Source organism: Oryza brachyantha, chromosome 9 (genome assembly GCF_000231095.2).
Source record: "Oryza brachyantha chromosome 9, ObraRS2, whole genome shotgun sequence".
Taxonomy (NCBI): Eukaryota; Viridiplantae; Streptophyta; class Magnoliopsida; order Poales; family Poaceae; genus Oryza; species Oryza brachyantha.
In genome coordinates this window covers 14,080,226-14,106,511 of record NC_023171.2, presented here as the reverse complement: position 1 = coordinate 14,106,511, position 26,286 = coordinate 14,080,226, and the positions used below count along the sequence as shown (strand labels likewise).

Sequence of the window (26,286 nt, the reverse complement as noted above, 5' to 3'; positions counted from 1 at the left end):
CCATGAACATGTTTATATAAGTCTTATTCGTAAATTATTTTTTGTTTATAAATATGTTGCTTGCTTTTTTTTCTTCTAAACACCTTGAAGATGACACTGAATCAATTAGAATTTATATTTTAGGTTTGGCTTGGCTCCATGCCGTGTACTAATAATTTCAGGATAATCTCTACACGACGAACAATTACTTGATCAATCATTATATTCAGGTTTGACCTGGTACACAGCACACGCCAGTAGAGATTATCAAATCAGAGTCGTCTGCTGGTGTCAGTATCACTGCGAAGTTGGAAGTCCAAGCCAACCTGGCGAGCGGATGCAACGCAACAACCCCAAGAAAGCATTGAATTTTCGGTAAGCATTTAAGTTCCCAAATGCAAGAACACACGCACCAGACCCAAATTCCTCTCTTCTCCTCCAAACCCGATCGATCGACCATGGTGGCCAGAGATGCGTCTTCTTCGGCTGCCGTCCTGGCACTTGTCGTAGCGGCGGCGGCGGCGGCTGGTCTCGCCGGCGCGACGGAGTACACGGTTGGTGACTCCGAAGGGTGGACCATCGGCCCCAGCTACCTCGCATGGTCCCAGAAGTACAACTTCACCGCCGGCGACACGCTAGGTTAGTTGGTTCGTTTCTCCGTTCGTCGTCTACCTCTGGCTCGGTTCCCGACGATGCCCATCTCTCCCTCGCCGTTGCTTGATGCTGTGCACGCGCGCCCGTGCAGTGTTCAGCTACGTGCAGCGGCAGCACGACGTGCTCCGGGTGAACCTGGACGCGTTCCGGACGTGCGACCCGGGGGCGAACCAGACCATGCAGCGGTGGGCGTCGGGGCGCGACGTCGTGGAGCTCGCCGCGCCGGGGAGCTACTACTTCATCTGCAACGTCAGCGGCCACTGCCTCGGCGGCATGAAGTTCTCCGTCGCCGTCGGCGAGCCGCTGCCTCCTCCTCCGCCGCCACCGCCACCCCCACGGGCCTTCATGGCGCCGCCGCCGCCCGTCGGCTCCGGACGACGGCTGCGGGCGTTGACGACGCCGGCTTCTTGCCTCGCTCTGGTCATCGCCATGTGGATTAGCTGGTGATTGATTGAGTAGTCGCACGATGTAAAATTGATCAAGAATGTGTTTGATGGTTGACCTTGACCATTCATTGGATTGGCTGGAGAGTGAGAGAGAGAGAGACAGAGATGTGTCGATCCATCTGCGCATGAATCAGAGTTGACTTTATATTCGATTGGTCAAATACGTATTGTTTGATAATTTCGTTCAGCATTTTTATTTTTAACCTTTGTTTATACAAGGGATAAATGTTAATAATCCCTTTGAGAGTTATGAAATGGTAATTTTGGCATCATATTGCACATGGCCCAATAGGCCCAAACTGAGTGAGATCACGGTCCAATCCAGCCCAACTACATTGACATAAGGAGATGCCAATGGTTATGTACTCTGGTACCGTTACTGTTCGTCAAAGTCTCTAAGGAAGCTTCTATCTTTTATTGGGGAAAGGAAGCTTCTATTTTACTGTGCACTTGTACATCGCCAGGGCAGTAGCTCCCTGCAAGCAAATCCAGTAGCTAGGACATTTCAACAAAGCAATCCGAATGAATCTTGTCCTTTTGCTTTATGCATATGCTTGTGTCAAAAATTATATTTTCAAACCTAAGTATGAAGTTGATTTTGGTGTTTTTTTATCGTAATTTATTTTTTGACCTTTGTTTATATATCGCTCAGAACACACATATAAAAATTTTACTCATAAATTATTTTTTAATCATCAATAAGTTGTTCTGCTCTAAAAAGATGAGGTTGTTTCTTTTTCTCAACGAAAGAATCGAGCTGAAATACATTGCGTGCCGTTTTGTGCTGAGTAGTTGAATGTCTGAACTATTTGGAAACATTATTCGAGTATATATAACAGCCAAATTAACTAGTATAAACTTGAAATTTGATTAAAATTATCTAACAAATTCTTATATATATTATCTCTTTCATAATATAAGTCTTTCAAGCATTGTTCAGGTTTATATGGATCATAATGAATCTAGACATATGTATAAATAATATAGACATATGTATAAATAATATACATTGATTAATAGATGAGTATATGCAAAGTCAAAACGTGACAATATAAAACAGATGGATGATGGAGTAGAAACTTTTACATAAAAAAGCATCATTTGTGAGCTCAGTAAACATACCCATTAATCCACTAAGCCGAAAAGCCATACATGTGTGCTTCACTAAAATCACTTTGGGACAGCTCCACATAGAAGGCATGCCCAATTCTAGCCAAGCACACTACTCCAGTGTGAAGGCTAGTGACATTTTTGGCTTGTTTGGCACATGGAGTAAAGCATTTCATTACCGAAATCCCTCCGGCAGGGGATTGCGTTGATCCCTCTCCCAACACCTGATCCCCTTCCACAATGGATCAAAAGTTGCTTAATTGGATGACCACTCGACAGTAAAGCTAGCGTTGCAAGGATGCATGATGATCGAGCTAGACAATGGGACAAGGAAACGAGATCCAGTAGTGCAATTGTAATTACATTTTCGCAGTTGCAACAAAAACACACTCTTAAACTATTTTCTTCGTTCCACTATATAAGACTTTTAAAACTTATCTAGATTCATATATGTGCTAATAAATCTAGACGTATATACAAATCATACACATTAATATATGCATAGATCTAAACAAACCTAAAAAGTTTTATAATATGGAACGGAGGGGTACATGTTTGATTTGTGATACAACCTATGCCGTGTTCGGCAGCCCCCACTGGATATCTTATCACTCTCGTTTTCCACGTGCACGCTTCCCAAACTGCTAAACGATGTATTTTTTTGAAAATTTTCTATAGGAAAGTTGTTTTAAAAAATTATATTAATCTATTTTATATTTTTTTAATAATTAATAATTAATTAATCATATACTAATATTACTATGTTTTCCGTGCCGGATAACTAACCCACCCCTCACCTCTACCGAACAGGGCTCTAAGAGGATTTGCTATAGCACCAGCGGAAAAATATGCTACAGATCATTGCAAATCTTAACCCTTCGCACGTCATTTTTTTCAATGGAAATGTTTTATCCAGTCTCTATCAACAAGCACACACCACACAACAACAACAAAAATGTTGAGGCTCATTTGGCCGTTTAACTTGGAGTTAAGATAACAACTACACAGGATTCGGGTAGTAGTCTTAGCTGGATTGCACATGAGAGGTGGAGCTCAATTGAGTGACACGATGATATAGTTTATGTGGTGCAATTTTCTTAGGACTCTAGCCGAGAAAATCCCTTTCAAATATACTACTAGCTGAGTAATACTGTGTTTTTCGTCACAGGCATGCATGTGGAATGTTTCCAGTCGTGGTACGTAGGAACGACCAGGTGTTTTTGGACAACGTAGATTTTTCATCCAATTGGACAATATTGTTTGAACCTCATGTTAATTTACTCTCTGTTTCTTCTTTTTGCAGAACAGACTTGTCATGATTCAATAATGGAGTGTGCAGAGCTATCATGTACATTTACCGGATGAAATTACGACGATAAATTAATTTCAGCGACGAAATTTGCAGCAACAAGCTTATATATAATATTTCTGCTAATACCGAAAAATCCAAATGTTACAAGATAGCAAGGGCGTACCGTGCATATACACCGGCACTCGATCCACTTATTTTAACCAACGGTCGTCTCGATCATATCACACTCCCAAACACGAAGAACAGACGCACTACGCAAGATCAATCATACATATCTTCTACTGCATGGCGCATGCACGCATGCATCTAAATTTGATTAATCACACGATCGACATGGTATTTAAAATTAAATTTAAACAAACAAGATCTCTCGTGGACACCGTCGTCGTCGTCGTCGTCGTCTGTCACGCCGTGACGCTGGTGCTCCTGAACGAGCTGAGCGCCTTGGCGGCCTCGCCGCGCAGCACGAGCTTGTGGTACACCGCCGCCACGAACGCCCCGATCACCGGCCCCACCCAGAAGATCCACTGCAAAAACCAGCAAAGTAACTATCATTAGGCTAGAAAAGAATTGATTGATCAAAGTGGTGCTCGTTGATTAATTATATATATATTGTTACGTGGTCGTTCCAAGCTTTGGGCTGGTTGTAGAGCACGGCGGCGCCGAGGCTCCTCGCCGGGTTGATGCCCGTCCCGGTGATCGGTATCGTCGCCAGGTGCACCACGAACACGGCGAACCCTATCGGCAGCGGCACCAACACCTGCACATCGATCAACACGGTTCATTCATGGCGTCACCACGTCGTAGCTAGGTGTCGATGGATGGATGGATGCGCGTACGGGGATGAAGGAGTCGCGGGCGGTGCGCTTGGGGTCGGTGGCGGAGAAGACGGTGTAGACGAGGATGAAGGTGCCGACGATCTCCGCGCCGAGGGCGCCGGCGGCGGTGTAGCCGTCGCTGACCGTGTTGGCGCCGCCGCCGAGGGAGTTGTAGGGGTGCTTCATGATGCCCTTGACGATGCCGGCGCCGCAGATGGCGCCGAGGCACTGCGCCACGACGTAGAGCACCGTGCGGACCAGCGACAGCTTCCTCCCGAAGAAGAGGCCCAGGGTCACCGCCGGGTTGATGTGGCCCCCCGACACGCCGCCGGTGCAGTAGACGAGGACGAAGATGGTGGCGCCGAACGACCACGCCACGCCGAGGTACCCGACGCCGGTGCACGTGTCCACCGTCGCCTTCTGGTTCTTGTACCCGATGACGGTCGCGATGCTCACGTACAGGAAGATGAGCGTCGCCATGAACTCCGCGATCAGCGCCCTGTACAGCGACCACTTACCCAGCTCGCTCGTGTCCAGCAGCGGCGCCGGCGGCGGGTCCCAGTACGGCGCCTTCGCCGGCGCTCCCCCCTCCGCCGTCTCCACCGCCACCTCCTCCTTCGACGCCATTATTGTCTCCTACTACTCCTCCCTCTTCTTCTTCCTCTTCCTCCCGCGAAGACGACAACGCAAGAGGCGAGGTTTAAATAGGCAAGAGAGGATAGCATTCTTGCCGGGAAGGAGAAACAAGATATTTGGCGGGGATTCTTTCCTTACGATTCACTGCTTCCAGTACATTTCTTTCTCTCGAGCCCACTAATTACCAAATTTATAAACGGTTTGATTTTTTTTCCCCTGCCAATTCGTTTGGGTTCTACAATACCGTGCTTCTTGTACGTCGACGTGAACACGACACGATTCGGAATCCTGTCCATGGCACAGCGACGTTTTGGTGCTCATGCAATTAGCTCCTGTGTCCTTAGCTGCAAAATGATCGCTACATCCTTGTCCAGATCCGAAGAAATTCTCATCGTTTCTTGCAGCCACGAGGCGTGCCGATTTGATCGATCCACGTCGGGGCCGCTGCCGTCTCCGGCGAGGTCGCCATGGCCGCTGCCGTTTTCCGGCGGCGGGGACCACCGCCCCGCGCAGTGCTGCAGCGACGAGTTCGTCACGTTGCGGCGCGCGGATTTTTTTTTTTTTTAGTTGGGCGTGTGTGTCCGTCCTGTTGCTGTCGCGGCGCACACGACGCTTTTGTCCTCTTTTATCACTACATTATATTTACATGTGGTAATTTGGCACCGTGTATTTTCTACAGTTAATTAGTGAAGGGGCAGCTAACCACGTAGAGTAAATACCAATTTATGGCGTGCTCACGGATGTGATTGATTGCGAGAGGACTACTTGGGTTGAGTCAAGCACGTGCGGTGATAGTCCTACCAGGTGCATACGTGTTGGGCCCAGCCCAGCAAGCAGTGGGCCACGAGGCCCACAATGTTCCTGCTCACCATAGGCCCCGTTCGGCCACCTCCGCCTCTCATTTTCCACGCGCACGTTTCTTAAACTGCTAAATGATATATTTTTTGTAAAAATTTTATATAAGAAAGTTGTTTTAAAAATCATATTAATCTATTTTATATTTTTTTAATAATTAATAATTAATTAATCATATACTAATCTATTACTACGTTTTGCGTGCTATGACATAAGTTAACTTATCTATACCCACCGAACGCGGCCTTATTCCTCTAGGCTGAGTTCTTTTGTATTGATTTTTTCCCGGATTATTCGTCGGCTTTTGTATACACACTTTTTAAATTACTAAATAATATATTTTTAAAAATGTTTCTACGTAAAAGTTTATCACTCACTGTTCAAAAATATATTTTTATTTTTATATTAATTAATTTTATTATTTATATCATTAAATAGCTATAAGAAATCATATAATCTTTCATCATCAAAAGTAACGTTGCCTTCTTCTTGATTTTGATTTTTGGAGATGAACACCAACTCTGAGGCTCTGACCTGGATGCAATCGCAGTGTACGGCGATTATGTGGTCTACTAGACTCAATCAGAGCGACTAGCTGGTTAATTTTATGATACTTAGAGGGGGAGGAAGTGTAAGGAATCGATGTCGTCTTGGATCGCTGTCATGATTTTTTGCGAGTTAGGTGAGCGATGAGTGAGTTAGGTGCAAGCGTTGAACGACCCATGACAGTTAATCAGCGATGATATACAAAGATTAGCAATCATCTCGATGATCATGGTATACATGTATGTGTGTATGTAGCTTTTCGATCCGGGTGATGAGAGTAGCTAAGCAACAATGTATTTTGTATACTGCTTACATCTTTTTGAATGGTCAAAGAAAGAACCAGATTCTCCCATGCTGGCAGCGCTGAAAAAAAAAATGAAAACCATTTGTTTTTTTTGCTGCGATGATAAACAATGGGTAGAGAAGACGGCGTTTGGATCGATTCGTCCAAGAATTTATTGGAAGGCGTGACCGTCCATTTATTAACAACAACAAAGTCAACGACGACAAAAGTCATGAGGGTCAACGAGCGACGCAAGAGGATATATGGATCGAGCTCGTCGTTTGCATCGATCGCACGCACGCAAGATCGCCGACAACGATGGTGGTAGAGAGTTGACCTTGTGAAACGCCGACACAGTGGCACACTCTTTATGGTATAGTCTTCTCTTCTCTAGAGTGCGGTTTAGAGAGGCTTGTGACAGTTATTATAACCTCTCACGTAATCTTCGGCGGTTTAGATAGGAGACTCCAAACGAAACCAAACAACATTGTTACGTGAACTTGTAAAATCCAAAACACGTACTGCTCACAACCTGAGAAACCTAGTCGTTTTAGTTTTTTTTACTATATTATTCTTATTCTTATGGTCTGTTTGAGAAGCTTCTCATAAAAAAGTTGTTTCTGTCATAAACTGTCCCAAATGGTCCACAGTTTCTAAGAATCTGGAGTTACAGATTCTAAAAAATTAACTAAGAATCCAGAAGCTGAAGAAGCTGGATTTAATAGTTTTTCCAGATTCTTAGAAGCTAACTATCAAACAACTACTTCTCAGAATCTAAAGCTACTCTAAACAGGCTCTAAGCTTGTTTGAAAGAGTCGTATAAGTATGTACTGAATTGTTTGACCATCGGATCGTGCACGAACCGTTAAGCAAAATCAAATACAGTAGTATTTCATCTTGAATAATTACATTGAGATTTAACAAAACAAAAGTTATAGTCTTTTAATTTTATATTGGTTTATTTATAACGGATGACAAATAATAATATTTTTTCTGTTGACTAAAGGAATACATGCAGGATGGATCTCGGCCGTGCACGTCCTACCTCGACGGAGGATATCGCACGACGACCGGTCAAATCAAAACCCCCATCTGCTGCGATAAGACGGCGTCGAGTGGGCCCCACACCCCGCAAAAACGTCATTAACTAAAACAGATTAAGGCCGTATAAACTTATATCTCTACTAGCATATGCCAAATGGGGCCCACCGCAACAAAGCCAATTCGTATCAGATCGACTTTTGACCGGACCCTCTCGACCGACCGCACGCACGCACCCAACCGGACATGCTCCTGTTTAATTTGGAAGCTTTAAATCCTAAAAATTAAGAAAAGCTGCTTAATAAAGCTTTTGTCTAATTGAGATTCGTCCGACTTTTGACATATATTTCATTTTTTTTGAATTCTAGGTACTGTATTTGCGTTACAATTTAAATGTTGTTTGTGAGAGAACTCGTGATTTGGAGATAATTTTGTAAGAAGCCGTGCATCCTATACGCGCGCACATCAAGGGTCGAGTCAAACGTGCGCTACGTCAAGTTTGTCCTGTCACGTTTCGGTGACACCTATATTTATTCCGGTTTACACTATTTCTACATGCATGCCCTAGTGCCACAACGAGTACTATACGAAGGAACACTTTTGGCTGTTGACTGGTTGACCTGGCACGCTTACCCATCTCTCTCACTGACTGGTGGGGCCATGACCGCTTTGTTGCAGCGAGCTGACCTCACCCGTGACGCAAGTGCTCGGTCCGGTCGACGTGGCAATCAATGTGCAGAGGCAGCGGTGAAAGGAAAAAAAAAATCCTACCATTTGAGGCAGCATTGGGTCAAAACGATTCGGTGAAACTGCCCATCATCGAATCCGTTACTGTCCCGGAGAAAATCGGGCCGGAGGTAAAAGGTTTTACTGGACGTAATTAATTATAAATTAAATTTACAGCGGAGAAAACGGTCGTCAAACCAACTTATAATCTGATTCTTCCTTGATTTTTGCATATGCTTACCGTATCCCTATAAACTGTTTGACGTCGGTTTTAGAAAACTTCCATACAAAACATTTATCATATCATATTGTAAAATAGGTACTTAATTTTATATCAATTAATTTATATTTATAATACTAAATAGATATTTAAAAAATAAAGTCTTTAGTCTTTCGGTTTAAACGAAATTTTGCTCGAAATTTGTGAAAACGGTACCGCTGGTCCTCTCTGAATTTTGTTCAAAATGTATTATTATACGTGCAGGTGCTGGGCATGGGCATGGAACAGCGAAGCAGCTGGCGCCGTTTCGTTGCAAGTTGTAACAGTTCCCGTCGCCCCGCACGAAAAACTTTCCCCAAATTACCCCCGCGATCTCCTCAAATTTCCGTTGCTACCCTCTCCACCGCCGCTGCGCTCTCTCTCTCTCCGGCTTCCTCCTCGTCGCCTCCGTTTTTTTTTCACGTTTCGTCGCGACCCCAAAACCCAACCCCACCTGGAATCCGAAGCGCACTCTCCCCCCCCCCCCCACCCCCTCCCCGCCGTCGCCTCGCGCTCCGATGTCGCCGGCCGCTGGTGGCGCCGCCGCTCCGACGCAGCCGGCGTCGGCTGCTGACGCGGGGGCCGCCCCCGCTCCGGCGGCGGGGATCACGGCGACGGAGCCCGACCGCGCGCCGCCTCCGCATCAGGCGAATCGGCGGGATCCAGCGGGGCAGGCGGAGGGCGCCGATCCCGGCAATGCGGCGGGGAGGAAGACGGCGTGGAACGTCCCGGCGCCGCTCCACGCTGCCGCGGCGGCGGCGGCTGCTACCGGTGGGGGCGGGGGCGGTATCATGGGTGGGGGCCCCGGGTCGTGGCCGGCGCTCGCGGAGTCGGCGGCGCGCGCGTTGCCCAAGTCGGCGTCGTCGGACTCGCTCAAGTCGCTCTCCGATGGCTCCGCCCCCTCCGCATCGGTATTGAATCTCGTGATCACCTAGAATCTAGAAAATCTCTCTCGCTTTAGTTATGCAGCACGGACTGATGCTTTTGTGTGTTTTGATGAATCTATGTATGCGATCAGGAGGATTTGATTGCGCCATCTATGCAACCGCATCCAGCTGCTAATCCGATCTCCGGTGTCTCAAACCCTACCTCTTCATCTCCACCTCCCAATGCTACCGCCGTGGTCACCTCGCAACAGAACGGCAACGCTGACCAGCCAAATCTAGCTCGGCACGCTGGCGGTGGTGGCAACAGTGCTGGTAGTATTAGCAGCCGTGATGGAAACACTAGCGACGGTGCTGATGGGAAGTCGAACGATGGAGGCCTTGTTGGTGGGGGAAGCGGTACCAACAGTAGGTCTGGTCATGGCAACAGCACCAATGGAGGTGGTGTTGCAAACCTGAACAATATTTTCAATAGCAGTGGCGCCAGTAGCAGTGCCCATGACAGCAGCAGAAGGGCATCTGTCAATAACAGCTGGAACAATAACGGACGCAGTGGTGGCAGCAACCATTATGCTGGTGGCAGTGGTGATGGGGGCAATAGAAATGGCGCTGTCGGAGGGAGCTTCTGGAACAATAATGGCCGAAACGGTAGTAGCAGTAACAATGGTTTTGGTGGTCGTGGTGGTAATCGTAATCGTCGCGACCATGAGAGAGGGGGTAGTTTCTCTCCTAGAAACTACCCTCGGCAGCCGATGCTACCCCAGCCACCTCAGCAACAACAGCCAGGCATCTACCAGTCTGGACCTTTTCCTCGACCACCGCCGCCGCCACCCCCTGCACATTTTATGGTGCCGCAGCCTTTTGTGCCATATGTTCCACACTTTGCTTACACTGGTGAGCCTGAAATCCATCCTTCACTTCTTTGGACAACTTCCATCCTTTTTGTTGTAATGTGGTTTGTGTGGTGATGTACAGCTGATATGCAAGGTTACCCTATCTACCTCCCACCAGTGGAGCAATTCCAGAACATGCACCTTGTCCGGCCGCCAATGCAGCCAATATGGGTTCCCCAAGATGACCAGAATCTCCAAAAGGATATCCGTACGCAGATAGAATTCTATTTTAGGTAGTGAATGTGCTTCTTTTTATTTGGGTATGGGTATTCATGCCATTTTTTGGTGCTGATTGTCTTTTTTTCTCATCTTGTCTTTTGCTAGCACTAATAATCTGTGTCATGACACATACTTGAGGAGACACATGAATGATCAAGGATGGGTACCCATTGAACTAATCACGCAATTTAACAGGGTTAGTTTTCTCATTTATTATTTTATTCTTGTCCCTGTGTTAAGTTTGTATTGTTGATATGGGTCCTTATCTTCCCCCCCATGCACTGAACACTGATATAACTAATGTTTGTTTTCTACATAGTTTTCAGAACTGCCCCATTATGCTACTGTTAGAATGCTGGATAGAAAATTGTATTATTGCGGAACTCTAATCCCTGCAGTTTGATGTGTTTTTCTAGAAGGCATATTATTTCCTGTTTCCACACAATTCATGCTGTTGCTGCTAGGGAGGGTGGTTCTCACTTCTCGATGTTCACAAGATATGTGAATATGTAGTAAAATGAGGATGGTTATGCTTTCTTGGCAGAAGGCAATTAAAGATAGCTATGAAAGTACAAAATTTAATGTATTAATGTTAAAAAATCTCAATCGTAGTTTTGGATGAAAATTTTCATAATTTTCACATTTGAAACTGTTAAAGGAAAAACTCAAATTATTTTGACATCTGCTTCTCTGGTAGACTGACATGGGTTGCTAAGTTTTGTCGAACACAATGTTTTTCTGGTCTGGAAGAACTTGGTTGTAATCATTAGCCTATCAAACCACCAACATATGTATGCATATTGCCATCATACTGTGAGATAGATTGCAGTTCATAACACAATTGCATATGTTCTTGTATCATATGTTTTGGGATTGTACTTGACATGTCTCAAGCTACTGTAATATTCATTGAGAAAGCACAGACAATTCCATTGTTTCACAGTTGCAACGACTTGTACCCATGTATGTTACATGTGCAGTATCTGCTGGAAGTTAGCAACAAATCAGACAAATAGTGATTGTCTAGTTTTGAAATGCTTAATATTACTAATTGTGTTATCTGCATAGACTGAAACATCTGTTTTGAGACATTATTCTGTTTCTAGTCATGGCATCAACACATAAATAGCTCCAGAGTTGAACAAGTGAAAATAGGGATATTCACATAGGATTTAAACATTACTTGACGTATGATTGTGGATACATGGATATGCTTGATAGCTGTGACTTCTAGTGAGGACTGCATAATAGATACTTCCACTTGGGTGGCTCACATAGATCTCCAATTGTGAATGCTTGACAGTTACAGGTGTTGGGACTAGGCAGTTGACCATATTTTGATCCTGTCGTCAAAAAGAAAAATGCACCTTGCATTTCTTTTGTTGTTTTGTTAATTATGCTGCACACATAATTTTAACTGAGCTGCAACTATTTTTGACGTCCTAGTGTGGTAACTTTGTTTGTCTTTGACACCATTTTCTGGAGCAATGCATAGTACTATATGCAAATGATGTTACAGTTCTATTCATCACAGCTCTCTTGTGTTCTTTTGTAGATGAGGAGATTTACATACTTTGTAGACACCAACTATATACTAGATGCTGTTCGTGGGTCAGAGCTAGTAGAAGTGCAGGTTTGTGCACACACCTGCATCGTTGGATATACAGTTTGTTTTCATTGTTTCGTCCAGTTAGGGTGTTGATTTCTCATCTGACTTGTATTTGTATTTTTTACTATCATGGAATAAACAGGGAAATACTGTCCGAAGGCGCAATGATTGGCCAGAGTGGTTACTTCATTAAGCCCCCAACCTGCAAATCAGGTTGGTTCCACCATTCACACTCCTGGCTTCGCTTTTTCATGACAGCTATGTGTAGACGTAACATCTGTGGAGATTAGGTACTAACTGAAGCATTTCTTCTGGTCAAATGCAGGTTGAGATGGTAAAATACAGCTGCTTGCTATCCTGGAGAGCTGATTAGAAGGGGGCTTATTTGATCACGGGCGTAGGTTTCGTGATGCATCATGGGTGTACAGTGGGTCATTTCAGAGTAAGAAGATTTTGTTTATTTAGGTCAGACATGTTGGCTGCTGGGAAAGGCGTATTAAAGGCATTGGAAGGGGGCAAATACACCAAAAATAGGAAACAGTCTCCAGAATATAAATCCTTTTTTTGGTCTGTATAGTTTTGTCAGATAAAGAAACGGTCGGTGCCTTTTCATCATAAGACGATGTCCTCTTCACTGTTGTGGATGTTCTGTGGGGTTTATTTTGGGATTACCCCGTCATTTTTTGGTTGCATGCACGATGATTTGGGCTACTGAAGCAGAGAGGTTACCGGAATATTTTTTTTGTCTCGCCTTTTATTCTCTTTGAAGCTCTAGCATGCTTGTGCAATCAGCATGTGATTCACTCTGGAATACGAAAGGCAGTCTGAATCCTAGAAGCTGTCTCCATGGTTTTCACCAGATGGACACAGCTAGATGAGTTCCTTTCAAATACATTCCTGTTGCCATCTGATTGCTCGTGTTTGCAGATGAAATACAAGTATACAGTATAAATCCATCTGCTTTCACGAATTCTTCCGAGATTTCTCACTGATTTTACCGAAATTCAGTTGGAAACAACGAACAGGTGAGGCATGACAGGAGCACGTGCCTGCCGTGTGAAGCAACCACTGCTACTCCAGTAGGTGGCAACGCAAAAGAGCTCGTGTGACTGGCTGTGGACGATGGCTCTTTAACCAGGGTTTACGTTTTCGAATTGAAACCGATTATCTACAAAATTTTAAGGTTTGAATGCGGGATGAGAGTATGCTGAGTGAAATTCGGTGTGATTTTTCAAGAATTCAAGTTCAATTCAATAAATTGTTCTTTTGAAGATTATTAATTAAACATTATCTGATTTTGTGATAGCTATTTACTAATATAAACAATAAAATTAACTTCTACAGAGAAAAAAATCTACTTTTAGAAGTGTAAGATAAACCTCTATGTAAAAAACTTTTTACAAAAAGATAGATCGTTTAGTATTTAGAAAAACGAGCACGCAAGAGAGAGAGGGGGAGAGTTGGCCAGAGTCTAAATTGTCAAATCTTTGGAGTGCTCTTACCAAAAATATGATGCAAGATACCGCACCGGCGTTCGCCCAAGCTTTTGATTGCGAACCTTTACGATTTGATTTTTCAAATGATGATCCCGTTGCTTGGTTGGTTGTTACTTTTGCCCGGAGTGATTCCTGGCTGCCTGCCTTCATTGGTTACCGGGGCTTGTGCCGGTGCTTGGCCACGAGATGATGGAACCACAGGGATAGATGCCCCCCCGTACCTGGATAACACGACAAGACGTGACAATTTTTTCTGTCGAATTTGTTCTCTGGCCAGCACCCACATAACCAGTACTATCTTCTTATTTAATTAGTAATCTAGCAATAGTAGTATCATATCTATTCCATGTTAATCACAGAGGTTTCTTTATGGATAAATTTGGTTCCGGCGCCATCGACCAGCAGTAATCATATTCTGCGGCGGACCAATCGACCGGGCTTGGTGGTAAAACACGAGAACTTCGTCATCGTACCACGAACAACGTAAGGGATTTTAGGAATAAATAAATTTAGATAAAACGCTTTACGTTTAGTATGTGTTTGGTTGGGAAGATTTCATGGGTTGGGATAAAGCCAACCCGGTTTTGCCCTTGTTTGGTTTGGGAGTCGGAAGGAGTGGGTCGGACCTAGGAGGGAATATTCTAACCAGATTCGGGGTGGGATGATCCGGCAAAATTTGCCGGACCGAGCCGACCCAGCAGCGTGCGCGGGCGCGCGTGAAGAGGGCCCACGCAAGGGTGAACTCTCCGGAAAAATCACCGGTGCATAGACCGCATCTCCCTCCTCCGCTCGCGATTTTTCTCCCCCTCGGCGTTTCTTCCTCGTAGGCGGCTCAACAGCGACAGGGGGAGGAGAGGAGGCTGCGGCGGCGACAGGGAATAGATTGGCGCTGGCATCAGGTGCTCCCCTCCCTCCTCTCCTCTTCACCTCCTGCGCCTCATCCTCGCTATCGGAGGAAGACGGCAGCGGCGAGGCCGATGGTCCATTTCCGGCCGATGACGTGTCGAGGCTGCCGAGGAGGAAGATGAAGCTGAGGCACCCGACGAGCACTTCTTGCTGCCCTTCATTGATGTACAGGTCTTTCTAGATGAATATGATGCATCCTCTCATCACTCCAACATCTGTAAATCGGCAGTACCGTACAACAAGCGGTTAATATTTCGTGCGAATTTCATCTATTTCAAAGTTTGATCGATTGTTCAACCGTGTCATTTGTTGCTTGTTGATAGCCAAAACACATATTGGCAAAAGAAAAATAATTTGTCATTATTATCCTTATATTACTTAGAACGTGGATTAATTGGCTTGTCAATGTTTTAAAAATACTATTTATGTGTGAAGAATTGATGTATTAATGCATGCACATAACTATTCTCAGTTTGTAAACTCAATTGGTAACTTCACATATTTGTTATGAGAAGGTAATCTTACCTTTGCATATGAGGAGGTTACTCTACCTACTTGTCCTACCAAAATTCATCCATCCAAACACAGGATAGGTTCATTCCATCCATTTTCATCTCTCTAACCAAACAGAAAACATACTCGCTCTAACCCTTCATCCAAACAGAAAAATGAAACCGCTCTAACCCAAAAAAACAAGAATGGGTCTAACCCATTCTAACTCATCCCCAAACCAAACACACCCTTAAGGACGAAGATACGGTACTACCTCCGATTTTCATTTTTTTTTCACGCCGTTAACTTTTTTATTTACGTTTGACCTTCTCTTATTTAAAAATTTTATCAAATATACAAAATTATAAATCATACTTAAAATTACTTTAATAATAAATCAAATCATTATAAAATAATTAATTACATAATTTTTTTTGAAAAAGATGAAGGGTCGATAAAAAATCAATGATGTAAAAAAAAATCGGGAGTAGCTTTTTGACACTGCTGTAGAGGGCATGCATAACGCCCGATCGAACGTCAATTAAGCATAGAAAAACTGACTTGACACTCGTTAAATGAAAGCATGCAACCTTGCCGTAGTTTGGCTCGTCTACGGCTTTGCTCGTGCTCACATACGACCAACCAATCAACGGTCAAATCGTGTAGAAGCACGGAGTTCACAGATATAACGGTTGTCATCGTTTACTCTTTTTTTTTTAAGAAAACATATTTACAAATAAAAAAGTATTATAAGTAAAAATTTTACACGTGTTTTTAGCGATATAAAAGCATTAAAAATAAACTAAGATAAACTCCTAAATCAACTCTAAACTTAATGCTAAAATTTAAAATTTGAACTTATAAGTATAACACGAATCAAATAGTTCAACTTCACCTAAAATGTAAGCAAAACGGGCTAATGCAGTATGGATAAATTGAAATAGAGAGGTGAAGTAGGGCTCGGACCGCTCCTCAATCCATAGCTTCACTCTAAACTCTAGTTCACAGGGAGTTAAACTCGGTGAAACGGACCCAAACTATATACAACCTCTATCCCAAATACATCATATGTTCTGATCTAGTTCCTCTATCGTAGAATATTTTTACTTTTCACATATCTCACATCTACCAATAAAAATAAAATAAAAGAGTATCCTTTACGTTATCAATTCCTCATGCAATTACTCCATAATTTATCTAGTTCCCATGCATTTGTTTTCTACTTTTATAAACTCTTATACGATAATTACTCAGAGATAAACTTATTTGGGACAAACAAGAGGATAAAAAATAATATTATTTTGGGACAGAGATAGTAACATACACTAATAAAAACACTAAAATGCTCCAATTTTAAACTCTAATGTAATCGTTTCTCACTTTAGTATATTCCATCGTACTTGCCCCTCATTTTTTCAAACTCCAATATATTTGTTCTCCACCCTTGTAAACTCCAACACACTAATTGTCGTAGAGATGAATTTTTCGTGGGACAACTGTGGTGGTTGAGATAGCGAATATTAAAGAATCAAATGATTATCTAATTTTGTGATAGATATTTAATCATATAAATGACTAAATTAACTAAAAAAGTAAAAACTTTCTTTACGAAAGGTAGATTATGTACTTTATATAAAATAATTTCTGAATATGTTTAACGGTTTAGAAAATGTACCGATAAAAATCCATAATTTAACATCTATGTCGACGCAGTCATTAACTTAGTTAAAAATAAATTTATTTTACGAAAAATGAGGTTATTCTGGTTAGGCAACGGCCATAGGTGTAGTTTTCCGAAATAAGATTCTCTAAGAGCATCCGTAACAGATATTTCATCTCATCCTCCATTATGAAATAGAGTATGTGAGAAAAAAATGTTACTTAGCAAATAATCTATCTCATCGTAAAAAATAGTATCATCTATATTGGAAAGAGAAACTTCGAATATGGATATTCTCTCCTCCTTATATATCTCAGCATCCAATTAGAAGGGTAGATAACAGTAACAACATAAGAAGATGATTGTAAATTATTAATAAAATATAGATGGATGATGTAATATATTTTGTCGGAGCGATAACTAATATGAACAGATAATCTATTTTGTATGGTCATCCAAATAACCATATATAAAATTAAATTCGGACGACTGGTTAGAAAATGCTATAATAAGATACCGAGATCACTGGTCTGTGGGTCCTGTGGAGGATCCTGGTCCCAGCATCGCCCAGCTAGTAAGGGTGAGTGAGTGAGTAAAATTTTGTCAGGGCAAAGCGTAAGCGGAGGCGATCGCGCGAGCGAATGGACCGATCGTGTAAGTGTTACGTACGTGTACCCGACGCGTGCCTCCATGCACGCAGCAGCTGCCTCTGCCCGCGTGCTCTGCCCTGGCCCTGCACGTATCTCTCGCCCTCCGCGGCGTATCAGCGGCCGACACCGCCGTCCTCCGCCATCGTACGTCAAAGCGGAAAACGAGCCGGCCGGCCGCCCAAAGGCTGCCCGCCCCCCCGATGATCCTTGCTGCGTGACCCCCTCCCCCTCCTCCTCCTCCTCCATGACACAACCACACACACGACGCTACCCCTCTCTCCGGCCTCCTGATCTCCACATCCGGATCGAGATCGATCGAGAGCACATTGACGTCGCGTCGGCGAGCGATCGTCGGATCGACACGTTGGTTGGAGCAGTACGTACGGTACGCGCGCTGCATGTTCGATCTGCTTGTGATGGGCGTCGCCGCTGCTGCACAGTGCATCGCCGGCGGATCGACCGACGGGACACACCCACCGCTCACCGGGCAAAGCCAACAGCGCCGTCGTACGTACGCACGCGCGGCGAGCTGTAGCCGCTCTCTCGCCCCGTGTGCACTGCACGTCCTGCACCATCGACCGCAGCCTTCAGCCCTTGACTAGCTACTGCCTGCCAGCTCTGGCCTGCTACAGGACCAAGCATATGAAATTAATATTTTCTTTCTTTCCTTCTTTTTTTTCTTTTTATATTACACACGATGTTATTGCCTCCATAAATACATTCATACTATTAAAGAGTAACAACATACTCGTAAGACACCGGAGTAACTGATTGATTTTTTTTTTATAAAAAAGTCAAGAGATAAATTTGCAAACAAAAAATAATGTATGAATAAAACTTTTATTTATATATACTTAACAATTTAAAAGCTAAGGCTAAAATAATTCGATAAGAACATATAAAAATTTAATTTTAAATTTAAGGTCGATAATTTAAATTTTAACTTATAAACGTAAACATAGCCGGCAACGTGGCGCAACAGCGTTCAGGGCAGTGCGATTCAAGTAATGTTCAGTGTTCAATTAAGGACCCTGTCCGAACGGCATGATGCATGTTCGGTACATTTTCTAATTGTAAAGGGGCAATTTTATCTCTCTCTTATATTTCGTAGGTCGTACTTTCATAATTTTTAGGCCATATTCGTTACACCCCGATCTTGACATCCCCATTTTCTCCATTGCTTACCCGGAGGCTTCATCATACACGCGCCGAAGACGTCTCCCATGCCGCTGGCCACATGAGGTGTTACTGCCCACTTACAATTAAGTTACAAGTGCCTTACAGTACATGCTGCTAGGTCCATATGCTGATAAGCAGTATCACAGAACATCTTATTATCATTAGATTAATTGTGGACCTAAACCCAGAGCATCTCAAATAGAGAACTAAACATTATGTTCTAAAAATCATAAACATTATATTCGAAAAATCATGTATTGAAGGTCTTCTTAAAAAATAGTGGACCTAAAAATAGTTGATCAACCAAATTAGTTAAGATCGTTCTCTTCTATTTCTTAATTCAGCCGTCCCCTGTGTACGACAGCGCCGCCCCCTGCGCACGATGTTTTTTCTCCCTCAGCGTTGTGGAGCGAATGGCGCGGGATCGGCATGGGTGCAGAAAAAAATAACATGCGACTCTTCAGGAGCGAAATATTTCGCGCAACAGACTCCGCTCAATGAGATTGGAAACGCCGATTGTATCTTCAGATTTGAGCTACTTTTGAGCTATGATTGGGACTACTGAACGAGATTAGATTTTCATTGGACATCTGTTTTCAACACAGATAAAAAAATTATTTTGGAAACCTATTAGGTACGTTGTTGGAGATGCTCTTACTTAAACCCTTTTCAATTTTATCCTAAAATTTTTAACACACCCTTCCATATACCGCTGGTATATACTTACTTTGAAGTAGACAATGAGTTCATGTCCACTGATTCCATAAGAAACTATAGACAGTAAGCTCAAATCCCTTTCGTTTTCTCTGGCTAGAAATCCAATGCAACTTGTCTAGTCTTTGATAATCGATTAGGTCATCAATTATCCATCTGGTCGTAGCCGATCGGCTTATTTTTATTATTCATATTATTATTTGTAGGATAAAACTAACCGTCACACCCACACCTTATTAAAATTTAACACATATACTGAAGTTAAGCAAATCTTTCAGACCTTCACGTGTATTTCGTACGCCAGATCAATATGTTTTTTATCAACTACTGTCGGTACCGTATTCTCTCTAGCCATCATCATAAAAGAAATTTTTTTTCTCGAGTACATACCGAGTACTCCTACAGTCCTAGTATACTTGTGTCGAAACAAATTTGATGCTCACCTATGGGTAGACAACTAGCTAGGGAGTCTAGGACGCCAAGTCCTCCTGCAGTATATAAATGTGAACACCTTTTAATAGTAGCAGATTGTACTAATTGTCTGCACCTAGAATTAATCAAGTTTATCTAAAATAACACCTTTTAACAGTACTTCCCTCCGTTTCAAATACCATCATATTTTCCCTCTCTTCTTTATCTAAAATAAGTTTATTTCTAAAGAATCGTCGTATTAGTATTTGATAAAATTTATGATATTATATTTTTTTATTAGTGCGTGGGTGATAAATGAAACGCTGTCATGAGACGCTGTCACATGGCATTTTCAGTCCAAGTTGCTGGTACTGTAACATTTTTAATCAGGCGTAAGGTAGCCGTTCATCCAGCGGGCGCTTCAATGATCACCACAGTACGTCCCACTTTGGCGTGAATCTAGGCTAACTTGAATGATGTCATTCGCTTCACCTCCGTCTTTTTATTTGATACCCACTCGTTTCTGTTGGCAGTACAAGCTACTGTGACCAATTTCACATGCCACTGTTGCTTGGTTTTGCAATGTTATAAAAATATCCAATATTGTTTGGCTGCTTTAGTTATTAAGCTCTTGGTGTCATGTATCAGGGCCAGAAATAATGTTCTAACGGTAATTTCTACTCCACCTGTTTCAAAATAAGTTTATTTTTAGTTTTTAAATACAATGTTTGGCTCTTTATTTTATTTAATTTTTTTAGATTAATATTTTTATTGTTATTAGATGATAAAATATGAGTAGTATTATTATACGTGACTAATTTTTTAAATTTTTTTAATAATTTTTAAACAAGACTGATGGTCAAACGATTGACATAGAAACAAAAATTAAAGTTTTTAGGAACAGAGTAACACACAATTAAATTGAGTTATAGAGATTTGTAGGTTAAACAGATTAGTACGTGCAACTGTAACTGTAACTAAGTATAGTGTATATTCTGATATTCATCCACTCACTCAAGCACTAACTGGCAGCTCATATTTTAAAATACCACTAGCTAGCTTTGTGTTTTTCACTTTTTTTTTTTGAAGCACTTGTGTTTTTCACTTCACTATCCTTTGTAGCGTGGCCACATATCCTGATCTAGGAGATACGAAGATGACGCCTTCAGAATCTTGTCCTTGGAGGCTTTTCAAGCCACTGACCACTGGGGCCCAGGAGAGACAAACAACGGGTGGTTTATTAGATAGAAATGTCACAGCAAAAATTCAGTCCAACGTCACTGTCTTATCTAAGCACTGGAATTGCAGCAAGAAAGCTCATTATAATCATAGGACTGCAGTTAGTCAAACATCTGCGTACATCATTACATTCATTCCACACAAACAACTCGTCGTTTCTAGAATCGTGATTTTTAGGGTTGGAATGTTCGATCGATGTGAGAAAATTTTACTATTAAAATGGTTCATGCGAAATTTCTACAACCATGATCTCGATGGAGAACCAGGTATCGGTGGAACTCGGGTTTCTTCGAAACACATGAATTTTACGGAAATTAGTTCATCGGCGTAACAACACGACCCTGAAAAATGCCGGGGGTTTAACATTTCAGTAATCAGGTAGATGAAACGAAAGCGACATGGCAGCTAACACATCAAGATCACATTGCACAACAAAAGGGAGATCAGAAGAAAACCCCAATCTCCAACCCATCGACATGAACCCATACGAAACATATAGCTATGGAAGAGGACTCTTCTTTCCCTTTTCCTCAGGCCCAAAATGTCATTGTTCCATGAAGCAATAGTTACCAAATTTGTACAAGCAGCTCATCTTTCTGCCTGATACCATGAGACAAGCTGTAGGCCATTACTACTACTACAACTACCACCATAGAAAGCCTAACACACCAAAACAGAGCAAGGCAAGCACTGCAGCAGCTATGGCCTCCCCCTGGGAGACTTGACAATAATGCAACATGCCAGCAACTGCCACTGCACAGATTAATTAAGCCAAGTGTTGCAAAGCTAACTAAAGCTTCAGCTTAACGCTGCCACTTGTCTAATTAAGTAGTAATAACCCAGCAGTAGTAGCTAAGGTCCACCTGAATGTACATGGCTGGATTACCTGCTAATTAAGCATCACAGCAACGCAAGCTATGTGAGAAGTGGTGGTGGTGGGTGGTGGCAGTAATTAAGTACTCGCTTATCGCTATTCTCTACTAATTATCTGCCACCATCTCAAAAAAACAAGTGCAAGATCATCAGATAGCAGCAGCAGGAGGAGGAGACCATGAATGCTCTGTCTCCTCTGGTGTCTGGAGGAGCAAGAAGAAGAGGAGGGATCAGAATGGCGCGGAGAGCACCCTCTGCAGAGTCCTCCTCACCGGCACGGGTACCTCCACCGTCTTCCTCAGCTACCGCCGGCGGATGGGTCGGAGCAAGAAACAAGGTAGACGGAGGGTCAGTGATCGATATAATTGATGAGTTAGGTAGCTGCGTCCATGGATGGAATGGATGGGTCGCTAGCTTGCCTACCGACCTGCTCGTACTTGACGCGGAGCATCTTGTTCTCCTGCTTGAGCTGCTCCACCTCGGCCTCCAGGTTGTTGACGCGGGCCTGCTTGCGCGCGCGGGACCTCGCCGCGGACTCGCGGTTCTTGATCATCCGCTTCTTGCGGCGGTCCCCGGCGGCGGGGGCGCCGGCGCCGGCGGCGCACATGTTGAGCTCGAACGCGCGGCGGGCGGCGTCGAGCGGCGCGGGGGGAGGAGCGAGGGGGTGGCCGTGGTAGTGGTACGAGGCGGGGGAGAAGAAGGACGACGTCGGCGCGGCATTGCGGTAGCCGCTGCTGTCGTCGTTGTTGCTGCCGGCGTGGGACGGGGGGTCGGCGGCGACGAAGGACGAGGAGAGGAGGCCGTGGAGGTGCGTCGAGTTGAGGCTGAGCGCTGTGGAGATGAACCCCCCCTCCCCCGCCGTCGGCCCCGGCGGCGACGCGCTGGGGCTGGACGTGTTCGCCCACATGTCCTCGTTGTCCTCCATCGCCATGCCGCCGCCCACCGGAGGATCTCGCCGCGGTCGGTTTCTTTACCTCTTTTGAGCCAACAAGCAAGCGAGCTCAGCTCAGCTGAGTGTGACACATACACACACAGAGAGAGGGGGAAGAAGAGAAGAGAGGAGAGGTGGTTTTTATATTCACTACTAGTAGTAGTATAGCTGAGCCTGGGAAGGGTGGGCCCCACCAGCACAGCCACACTCCCCCCAGTGTGTCAGAGCCCAATGGGGAGCTGACACGTGTGCATGCCCCCCTTCCTCCTTGCGTCGTGCGAGAGCGGAACTACTGTTGGCTGCGCAGCAGTGACCAAGACCCACTGAGACTACTGTTGACTGTGACTGAGTGAGTGATTGTGAGTGAGTGGTCAAATTATTGTGTTGGGCGCCTCTCTCCAGTGAAGCTCTACGTGGATGGCCGGCCGAGCTGAGGTCCGGTGTGGCCCTCCTCTACGGCGGCCACAGATGGCCCAGTAGATTACGAGACACCCTGCTGATCTTCACGTGTTCCTGGGCCCCATTCGTTAATCACAATTTGATGCTGCTACGCTACCATTGGGAGATACTACTATAAGCCAGTCAGTCATTCCGGCCCTTTGGTTGGTGACTTTTTTTTTTTCTGCGACGTAGGCCCTATATGAAAATACCAAGCAAACATATTTATAAATAAGAAATAATTTTACATGTAATCGTTGTACAACCTTTCTCTCCAGAAATAATTTTACATGTAATCGTTGTACAACCTTTCTCTCCACTCTGTTGCAACAACCTTCCTGTCAACAACTCTTCAAGCTGCATGCGATGCAATGCAGCTTCTCACCTGCTGATATGATCTGAACCACAGCAAAGCAAAGCTGCACAATACTGGTACTAGAGGAGGTTTAATTAATAATTGGTGAGAGCTGCAGCAAATCCAAGCGTGTGGGATGAGCTGGATCTCCGTAGTTTTTCCTCGCCTCACTTATGTAGTACCTCCGTTTCATATAATATTGGTAGTCTTGTCTAAATTTATCAATCGGTAAATGTATATAATTTATATATGTCTAGATTCATTAGCATCCATATAAATCTAAGAAAAGCTAGAAAGACTTACATTATAAAACAGAGCTAGTAGTTGTTTATAATTAATATATGGTTCACTTATTTCTCTCACAGAGTTTCTTGGTTCTTGTGTTAGAGCCGGCTATAAATTTATAGCCACCTTCTCCTCTCTCTCCTCCACCATAGCATTTAGCCGGCTAGAGCAAGTTCAATAGTATAGCCAACTACTAACTCCAATATATCTATAGTCAATCTAATAGTCAATTCATACAACAGTTATCTACAAAATACATATTACTGTGTCACACATGTCATACACATATTGTGTCTTGGAGTTCGTGATGCAGCTAGCTATAAATCTGTAGCTCACTGTTCTTCTCTCTTTTTTATTTTCTTAGGCCATGTTTCTTTTAGCTTGGGATTATTATAATCCAAATTATTGGGAGTAAGCTGAAAAAAATAGACAACTTATTGAAGTAGCTTATTATAATCTGGAGTCCAACTTATTATAATCTTATAAGCTCATTTAGATGAGCTTTTTCTATCTTATTGGGTGAAAAATCCACCATGCCACCCACTCCCTTTTTAGACTTGCAAACCCAATAATCTAGTCTATAATAATCTAGGAAAGAAACAACTCACAGTTTATTCTACTATATGAACAACTCACAGCTTATTGTACTACGGGTTATAACAATCTAACTTATAATAATCTGACTTAATAATCTAGATTATAATAATTTTAAACCGAAAAAAATAAAACCTTAAAATATACTTATAGCTAACTTGTAGTCTGCTACTGTGCATGCTCATAAAGCCTGCTATTATACTCGCTCTGATGAGCATGACCGCGAGTATGCTATCGTGGGCCAGCCGGTGTCAGTCGCTGCTGCTGGCCTTGTCTCACTTTCTCATCGCACAGGGCGATTCCACTGCGCCGCAGTGCAGTGCAATCCGGGGTACGGCTACTCGTACAGCTTGTACTACTACTAGACCTGTCCCAACCGGGCCGGGCCGGGCCCAGCTTGGCAGAAGGCCTGGTATTTTTAGACCTATAAAATTTTGGGAATACAGGTATACCTGGTGTGTTTGTTTTGGTGATTTTTTTAAAATGTTTTTACCGTGCTAGTAAAAGAAACACAAAACTACGAATTACCCCATGGCAATTACAGGAGTTCGAATTACTTTTAAATGGTGTGTTTGGTTTGGTAATTTTTCTTAATGTTTTTACCGTGCTAGTAAAAGAAGCGCAAAATTACGAATTACCCCCTGATAATTACAGGAGTTGGAATTACTTTTAAAGTGAGTATAGTAAATATTTAGCACCCATAACTCTTCGATTCGGATGAATTGTCTTCTAATTTAGTTTAGAATGGTTCTATGTCATATACATGACAGCTGAGTTAAGCAAAATTGAAAAAAAAAAATGATGGCGCCACCCATTGGTTTTTCCTCTTTCTCTTTTCCATTCCTTCTCTCCCATCCAGCCGCCTCGTGGAGCATAACGGCGACATGTCCCTCTCGCTCAAGCATATGCACAACGGCGGCCCCAACACGAAGCGCTTCATGACACATTGGGAGACCGGTGCTCTCATCATTTCACAGTCATAACTGATTATAAGTCAGAATTTGAATTTTTAAACTTGATTTTGTGATTTTTTATAACTTTCGCTTTTGAGTCGCTATGAACATGTGTATAAAAATTTTATCTGCAAATTATTTTTCGTTTGCAAAAACGTGTTTTCACCTTTTCTTCTAAAAAGCAAAACGAGAGCCTTGCCCAAGCTTTGTCTAAAGCCTCTAGCACTTTAGGGCTGAGTGAGGGATATAGGCTCGAGGAAAAAGAATTTGGGATGAAAACTTTATGGCCGAAAAGAGTTAATTTCAACAAATGATCAATTTTTTCATCTAAAAGTTAAAGGTTCATTAGAGGTGATATAATTTTGAGAATTATAAGGTGAGTTTAGAAGTTTAAGAAGTGATGCCATGACGTACTGTTCATAGTCCTTGAAATGTTATCTATACTATTAAAGACAACAGTGGTATGGTGGGTCTATCGTCATGACCATCACCGTTATCATTGATATGTGGACTAGTAACCAGCACAATATATATGAATGCTCTACTTGCTATTTTTTAGTTGTGTTTATGAAGCTCTACAATTCCTTAATTTTCTAATCATGATTTTTTTTATTTTGTGGTTTAGATTGAACTTTTTGTAATTTTAAACACAGAAAAAACAAGACAATCAATTAAAAATATTTTTAACCAGATTTATTTTTTCTATTTTCAATAACCTATTACAAACGCACGGGTAACTAGGTAGTAAAAGAAAGATCTGTGGGATTTTCCAAAGAAACAATAATGTGCAAATTCAATTCACTACAGAGAGCTTGAAGAGTAGGACGCAGATACTCTGTT

The 26,286-nt window shown here is 43.0% G+C and overlaps 4 protein-coding genes across 4 annotated transcripts; 2 read left to right on the top strand and 2 right to left on the bottom strand.

Annotated features, from left to right (window-relative positions):
* Positions 1 to 346: 346 nt before the first annotated feature.
* LOC102716443 (blue copper protein 1a-like) lies at positions 347 to 1,432 on the top strand. Its single transcript, XM_015841157.1, has 2 exons — positions 347 to 618; positions 725 to 1,432. The coding sequence occupies exons 1-2, from the start codon at positions 375 to 377 to the stop codon at positions 1,078 to 1,080; spliced, it is 600 nt and encodes a 199-aa protein (XP_015696643.1). The 5' UTR covers positions 347 to 374; the 3' UTR covers positions 1,081 to 1,432.
* Positions 1,433 to 3,602: 2,170 nt separating this feature from the next.
* Positions 3,603 to 5,105, bottom strand: LOC102706125 (probable aquaporin PIP2-7). The gene is made up of 3 exons (XM_006660850.3): positions 4,341 to 5,105; positions 4,121 to 4,261; positions 3,603 to 4,028 (listed from the first exon to the last, which is right to left on the bottom strand). The coding sequence occupies exons 1-3, from the start codon at positions 4,944 to 4,946 to the stop codon at positions 3,906 to 3,908; spliced, it is 870 nt and encodes a 289-aa protein (XP_006660913.2). The 5' UTR covers positions 4,947 to 5,105; the 3' UTR covers positions 3,603 to 3,905.
* A 4,078-nt stretch (positions 5,106 to 9,183) lies between these two features.
* On the top strand, positions 9,184 to 13,160 carry LOC102705840 (la-related protein 1B). Its single transcript, XM_006660849.3, has 7 exons — positions 9,184 to 9,576; positions 9,684 to 10,443; positions 10,525 to 10,675; positions 10,767 to 10,857; positions 12,217 to 12,294; positions 12,413 to 12,483; positions 12,596 to 13,160. Exons 1-6 carry the CDS (start codon positions 9,184 to 9,186, stop codon positions 12,461 to 12,463), a joined length of 1,524 nt encoding a protein of 507 aa, XP_006660912.3. The 3' UTR covers positions 12,464 to 12,483; positions 12,596 to 13,160.
* An 8,215-nt stretch (positions 13,161 to 21,375) lies between these two features.
* On the bottom strand, positions 21,376 to 22,903 carry LOC102705558 (protein FD-like). The gene is made up of 2 exons (XM_006660848.3): positions 22,318 to 22,903; positions 21,376 to 22,192 (listed from the first exon to the last, which is right to left on the bottom strand). The coding sequence occupies exons 1-2, from the start codon at positions 22,819 to 22,821 to the stop codon at positions 22,121 to 22,123; spliced, it is 576 nt and encodes a 191-aa protein (XP_006660911.3). The 5' UTR covers positions 22,822 to 22,903; the 3' UTR covers positions 21,376 to 22,120.
* Between the last annotated feature and the right edge of the window lie 3,383 nt (positions 22,904 to 26,286).